The sequence below is a fragment of the Pteropus alecto genome, unplaced genomic scaffold, assembly GCF_000325575.1.
Source record: "Pteropus alecto unplaced genomic scaffold, ASM32557v1 scaffold30, whole genome shotgun sequence".
Classification (NCBI taxonomy): Eukaryota; Metazoa; Chordata; class Mammalia; order Chiroptera; family Pteropodidae; genus Pteropus; species Pteropus alecto.
In genome coordinates this window covers 2526515-2533542 of record NW_006429782.1, presented here as the reverse complement: position 1 = coordinate 2533542, position 7028 = coordinate 2526515, and the positions used below count along the sequence as shown (strand labels likewise).

At 59.6% G+C, this 7028-nt stretch overlaps 1 protein-coding gene across 1 annotated transcript in view; it reads right to left on the bottom strand.

Annotated features, from left to right (window-relative positions):
• The window catches only part of EBI3 (Epstein-Barr virus induced 3), a 5799-nt gene extending 1804 nt beyond the window's left edge, over positions 1-3995 (bottom strand). The window contains exons 1-4 of the mRNA XM_015585164.1: positions 3965-3995; positions 2200-2332; positions 965-1143; positions 34-97 (exon numbers count right to left, since the gene is read on the bottom strand). Coding sequence (XP_015440650.1) covers positions 34-97; positions 965-1143; positions 2200-2332; positions 3965-3995 — 407 coding nt within the window. The remainder of the gene's footprint in view (positions 1-33; positions 98-964; positions 1144-2199; positions 2333-3964) is intronic.
• Positions 3996-7028: the final 3033 nt, after the last annotated feature.

Here is a 7028-nt window from a genome sequence, read left to right as displayed (position 1 = left end):
TCTGGGAAGGGCCAGGACTGGGGGGGCCCCCACTGCCCCCCCAGCTGCTGCCCGGGGAGGGGGCTCAGGCGCACCTCTTCTGGAGGGTCCGGTTTGACTAATGGATGAACAGGCCGGGTCAGCGGATGGCGGATCGATTCACTCATTCAAACAGCCAACGAACATTAATTGACGGCCCACTGAGTGTCCAGCGGTGTTCTGGACACTGGGGATCCAGCAGTAACCAACACAGACCCAAGCCCTGTCCCTCCCTGGAGCTCAGTCCTTCGGGGTGGAAGACAAAAGACAAAAGCCAACCTCCTGATCATAAAAAGCAGCGAGGCCTAGGACTGCACGGAGGGGAGCGTTTTGCAACGCTTTTTTGAGACGTAATTTGCATACTGCAAAACCCACTCTTCCAAAGTGTGCAGTTCAGTGGTTTTTGGTACATTCACAATGGTGCGTGACCATCACCGCTATTTAGCTCAGAACTTTTCCTTCACCCCCAAAAGAAGTCCCGCATCCTTAAGCAGTCACCGCCCGCACCCACTCCTGGCAGAGAAGGGACGGGCAGGTCACACAGGGCCCTGTGGGCGGGGGCGGGGGAAGGAAGACCTGGGCTTTGACCCCAGGGCGCCGTGCACTCTGGAGGCCCGAGGAGGGGCGGGGCCTGACTCGGGTGCTCACGGTCGCCCTTTGGCGGCTGCAGGGAGAACAGGCCCTGGGGGACGAGGGTGGGAGCTGGGAACTGGGAACCGGGGCGAGCCGACTGCAGTGGTCCCGGTGGGCCGTAAGGAGGCTGGGCCAGGTAGAGACTCAGGAGGGGAAGAAGTGGGCGGGTTCTTGGTTAACTATGAAGATGGAGCCCACGGGGTCCATGGTGGAGGACAGAACTGGGCGACAGGCAGGAGGTGGGGGTGCTTGGGGCCGGGGGAGCAGGAAGAAGCCGGTGGCCCTCCACACCCCCAGTGCTACCCCCACTCACTGATGTGCTCTGGGACGAAGGGCACGAAGCTGCTGCTGACGCCCCCGGGGTGGACAGCCGTGACGTTGAGCATGTAGGGCACCATGGAGAACATCTGGATGTCCGGGATGCTGCAGCTGGTGGCTTCCGGCTTCTGCTGGAGGCAGGGCTGGCTCTCCCCATGGGCGGCCACGCCAAGCCTGGACACGGGGTGGGCACTGTGAGGCCTCCACACTCCCCGCTGGCCAGGTCTTTGCCCTGAACCCCAGTGGGGACTGCAGGCGGGAGCCTGGGGCAGGTGCTCACCCCAGCCTCACAGAGCCTGCAAAGACCCAGGGTGGAGGAGGGTGATACAGCACAGGAGAGACTCAGCTTCCCCAGTCTAAAGGTTTCTGAAATGTCCACATTCCAGCCCCAGAATTCCGACACTCTGAGGCCTGCAGAGTCACAGACGCTGGAATCCGAAATGGTAAGATTCCTGTGCTCTTCAGTCCTGAGCCCACAGGTGTGTCAGACTTTACAGACCGGAGCTCCGTGCCATCCACAGGACTTTCCACAATGTTCGGAACGACCCGTATCTGCACGTCGGATGTGGTCGGCAGGAGCTGCCTCTGGCTATCAAGCACTTAACCCTGGCGAGCGCCTCTGAGGTCGACCTTTAAATTTATCTAATCTAGATGTGAAGTTTTCCATTATCGGAAAACTTGGAAAGGTGGTTCAGAATAAGTGAATCTGCTGCTCCAACCTCATATTTTATGAAATCTAATCAGAAGTCAAGAACTTGCAATGAAAGTGTAGCATCTGCATCAATATGTGCTATATGCGTAAAATACACGAGGAATTTTGAAGACTTCGGATGAAAAGATAGTGAAGTGTCTAATTAACTTTGAAAATGATGATTACGTGTTGAGATGATACTATTTTGGCTATTCCTATTAAATATTAATTTCTACTATAAATTTAAATATACACGTTGTATGTATGTTCGATTTTTACCACAATCATTAAATGGTAAATATTTGGAACATACAGATAACATTTAAGATATTAAAATTAATTTCACCCATTTCTTCTTTTTTAATGTGGCTTCTAGAGAACTTGAATGGACCCATGTGGCTCACAGTACGTATTGGGGGAAGTATAACCTCACTGTTTGGCGCTGCCCTAGAGTTAGTCGAGTCTGCAGCTGCCTTGATTCCGGGGGGCTGTCACGCCCAGATGTGGAACCCCCGGGAAGCTCTTCCAGGCCCTCTGACCTGTATGTGGCAATGAAGGACGTGGGCCCAGTGGAGTCTGCGGCAGGTGGCAGGGTCCAGGAGCAATCTACGGCGAGCGGGTACCGGAAGGCCTGGCAGTGCACCCTGGGCTGGGCAGGGGCTGCCGGAAGATCTGGAGGGAGAGGGGCGAGCGTGAGCTTCGGACCCGCCCGGGGACCGCAAAACCCTGCCCTGTGCTCATCCCCACCCGCCGAACTGCCAGCCGGTGCCGGGCATACAGTCGGTGCCTAACAAAGGTCTGTGGGATGGATGAGCACACGGACGGAAGGCACCGACCCCATCTCTCGGCCTCGCTACAACCCACCAAGGCAGGAACTATTGGCCCTTTTTCCAGATGGGGAAACTGAGGTTTAATAAACCACAGAGGGGACCTAGGTGGCAGGGAACCCTGGTGACAGGGAGATATTTTACCGTATTCTCTTTGTTTCAAAGCACACGAAATGAATGCATGAGGTTAAAATTTCTCTCTCCCTCTCCCCTCCTCCCTTCTTCCCCCTCCCTACCCCACCCCCCACTCTCTAGGCTGTGGCTGCCACTTCCTCGTGTCACCTTCGGGCAGGACACGTCCTCTCTGTGCCTCAGGTTCCCCATCTGCGCAATGGGATGGTAACCCCCTCCCACCAGGGGGCATGCAGCAAGTGTGTGAGCTCCCACACCACCCCCAGAATGTTCCACAGCTGAAAACGTCCAGTCTTCAGATAACGTCCCCCTGCTTCGGCCCCCCCCAACACCCCGGGGTCTCACATACCTTCTCTCCCACGGCAGGAGGAGCGGCCGGCCCAGAGGGTGAGGGTCAGGAGAAGTCTTAGGGCCATGGCTCCAGGGGGCTCTGCTTTCAGCTCGGGTGGGGAGCAGCCTTGAGAAGAAGGCAGGGCACTTGGACCCACCTGGGGGAAGCCAGCCCCCGTCAAGGCCCCCACTTCCCTTTCCTGGGGTCTGACTCGCTGGCTGGTGCGTGGGGCCACGGAGAGTCACACGCAGAGGGCAGAGGAGCACCCGGTGCCTCCACCGGCCACCCGCCCTGGACACCGATGCGGAAGGCTCTGAGGGTGGGGGCAGGGAGAAGAGGCAGCGAAAGGGAGAAGTGGAGACCCCGTGGCCCTTCCCGGCAGAGCCCATCAGTCAGCCCTTCCTTCCGGCTGCGTGAGGAGGGGCTGGGGAAACCCCGGGAGGGGGACGATGACAGGGAGAGAGACAGAGACAGAGACAGGGAGCGGGAGACCCAGAGGGAGACACTGAGACAAGAGATCCTAAGAAGGAGACAGAGAGAGAGAGACAGACAGACAGAGACAGAGAGAGGGAAAGATAGAGACAGAAAAAGAGAGAGCGACCGAGAGGCAAATACAGGAGGAAAGACACAGAGGGACAGAACTTCGGGCGAAAGGGACACAGACAGGGACACAGACCCGGGCCCCCACACAGGAGACGCCCATGCGATCCCGTGGCACAGGACAGGCAAACCCCGCGTGGGGACTTGAGTCCTGCGCCCAGTCGGGGAGGGCCCTGGGCTCCGGACAGGACAGGGGTCAGGAGCGAGCGGTGTTAGGGACCAAGGCCAGCGTGGGAGACCAGGAGCAACGCTCCACACAGAGCGTGGTCTCCCTCGGTCGGACAGAGGCCCCGGGGCTGTGGGGACCTGGGCTTGTGCCCGTCTCGTGGTTTCTGAAAAGCCGCCGGTGGCAGGGAGTGAAGAACGGGGCGGGCGGGCGGTCGCCGGCCACCTCTGCGGGAGTCTCCCCCTGACCTGTGGGCCCCTCGGGTCCCGGCGGGTCCATGTCCCGCAGCGCGGAGCGGGCTCCGATGTCCAGCTGGTTTCACCTCTGGTCAGTCCGGGCGGCTGTCACGTCTCGTCCCTATTTCTTCCTCCCCTCAGATTTCATTCCCTTATTCTTACGCAGATGTTGAGGGACGACCGTGTCTCCTGTCACTTCTTCGAAGCTGAGATGCTGTCACTTCTTCGAAGTGAGGCTGCAGTCGCTGCTTGTCCCTGGGAGTCGCCTGTCCTGAGGCCCCAGAGGCAGAGGCGGCGGTGGGGGGGGTTGTTTCGGTAACTGGGGGTGGTCAGACTCTGGCATGGCCAGCATCTCTGCAGAGCGAGGAGAAGCCTGGAAGACGTGAGATTAAAGGGACGTGGGCTGGAAAGCCATTAAAGTAAGACAGTCACCAGGCGTCCCGGGAGGGGAGGAGCCAGGGGACATTTGGTAGGTACCCTTTAATGGCGTCCCACGTAGCTTGGGTGGTGGGCCGTGCGGTGGCAGAGGCATTTCCAGTGGGAGGTCGACAGGGTGGCTGTCCTGAGAGCCATCCAGACAAGGCGGGCGACGAGGGGACCGAAAGCTCCCGTGGTCCCTCCCTGCCCGCATACCCGGCGGGGACAGAGGCCCCCCACCCCGGGCTGGGGGCATGCTAGGCGGCCGACGCCGAGCAGGTCGAGGGCTTCTGCGGAGCCGAGCTCAGGCCGGCCGCCACGCTGCTCGGACTTGCCCTCGGCGGTCACCGTCTTCAGGTTGGAGTCTCTGAGGCCCTTGGCTGAGGCACGCCCAGAAAGAAGGGGGCCATCCCCAACCCCCGGGAAAGCGCGGTCCAGGCGCAGTGCCCCTCGGGTCTCAGGATGTTCCCACTCCGGAGCGGAAAGGCAGGTGCGAGCGCGATGCGGCCTCGCGCAGGAAACGGCATCCTTTGCGTCTCGGGCGGTGAAACGCAGCGTGCCCGGGCGTCGGGCGCAGAAGGCGCGGGGGCTGGCGACGCTGGGAACCAGTGCCCTTCAGTGCCCCGCGGTCCCGGAGGACACGGTATCCCAGCGGCGCTTCTCCCCAGGCAGCGCCGGAGCATCAGCGGGGACCGACGGGGCTTAATCAGTCCCTGCCTCGGGAGCTTTGCTAGAAGGGTCGAGCGCCTCATCAGCCTTCTGATTCTAAGGGGTACCGGCGCTGGCAGGGGTAGGGGACGGCTGGCCTAAGTCTCGTTCTAAGTGGCTTGGCACTGATCGTGTGCCCTGAGCAGGGACGTCCCACAGGGACCCCACCACCTCAGGAAGGGCGGGTAGCTTTGCATCAGAGGGCTAGCAAACGAATCCCATTTTCGGGGGACATGGAAACTTGGATGGCGTCCCCCGAGGAGAGAAGGAGGCTCAGGACTGAGATGGGACTCTCAGGAACATAGAGGAAGGAATGAGCGATCATCTGAGACCCAGTCTCACAAGCAAGGGGAAAAGCCCAGTGTCTCACCTCGGGCTGGCCGTCTCTTCCTGTCACGGAGCCGTCAGCATTGGAGACAGGCCCAGCGGGCGGGTCACGACGTAAACATCCAGCGTTTCTCCTCGCCATTTCCAGAGCAGCCTGCGCCTCAGCTGCCGTGATGGAGACGGAGGAGGCAGTAGCTCTCTCATCCCCAGGAGAGGGGGCGGAGGCGCCCCGGGGGCGGGAAGGACAGGTGTCAGGGTTGTGCCCCAGTCCCCATGAGGCCAACCGAGGTCCAGCCCTCCCGGCCTGAAAGGCTTGCATTGCCTCCAGTCACCTCGAGATGTCCCCTGAATGTGGCGGATAAAGTTCATGCCTCTGCCCAGTGCGGTTATTAGCACCTCAAAGGCCTCGGGCCGCCTGCCTCAGGCAACAGAACGCAGAGCCGGGCGCATCCGGCCCGCATCAGACTTCGGGTCTGTGTCGGTTGATTTTCTAAAAGGCTCAGGGAGCTGGTTAAGACGCAGCCGGATTCTCGCTTCGGGTCTGTGTCGGTTGATTTTCTAAAAGGCTCAGGGAGCCGGTTAAGACACAGCCGGATTCTTGGATTGCTGGATTCTTGGATTCTCGGATTCTCGGATTCTCGCTGTGTTACAGCTCACTGGCCCGGCGTGGTGTCTGTAACTTCTTCGGCTATGCGGATCAGAGTGATTCCCCAGGCCTTCCTGGGGTCTGAGCCTTCTCAGCAGGGATGTGACCGTGGGTCAGGAGCCCTGTGACATCCTGCCGGGTTGGGGGAAAGGTCAGGCCGAGCTTAACGAACTCATCCCTGCGCAAGGCACCCAGGTTTTTGGCAGAAGTGTGGCCACACGGTTCTTTACACCAACGTAGCAGACCGGAGAAGGGCTCGTGAGCCCAGCAGGCCCCAAACCAGACACTCACATGATTATTAGCGAGAGTTGGTTTTTACTACTCTGGAGGTTTGGGGGTGTGTGTGTGTGTGAGCAAGGATCTGATTCAGACAATGTAAAGCACAAGAAATCATTTTGATGAAACACAGAATCTCGCTCTTATCTCGGAGAACTTGCCCACGAGGTCCACAGCAGGCCAGTCGTCCAAGAGACCTCGTCTTACCTGGCAGAGAGAGAAAGGCTTTGCGTCCGCTGACTTCCGACATTTAAATTTATTTACTTCACGGTATTTGTTCCGATCTCGTTTAGCACAACCGCAAGTAAAATGTCCTCTCGCAGTTTCTCGTCGCGACCTTCTTAACCGGGCCGGAGAATGTGGCAGGAAAGGCGCTTCACCAGACAGGCCAATGCGGGAATGTGACTGGGAAGAAAAAGGGACAGAGGCAGCGTGGGGGCCCCTCCTGGCACCGGAGGTCTAGCTTAAGGGTCGGGGTAAGAACTAGAAGCCACCTGGGCCTCCCTTTCCGAGTTCCTCGCCTGGCGGCGGGTGGGACCTAGGCCCTCTCTTTCCTGAGTGGCCTGTCCCCACAATTCACAGGCAAAGGGGAGGAGGACGGGAGACGGAGGGCGGCCCCGAATGGGGAGGAGCAGTAACAAGACAGTAGCAAGCAGTGTCCCCTGGGGAGAGCGCCTGGAGGGGTGGGTTGAGGGGTGGGGT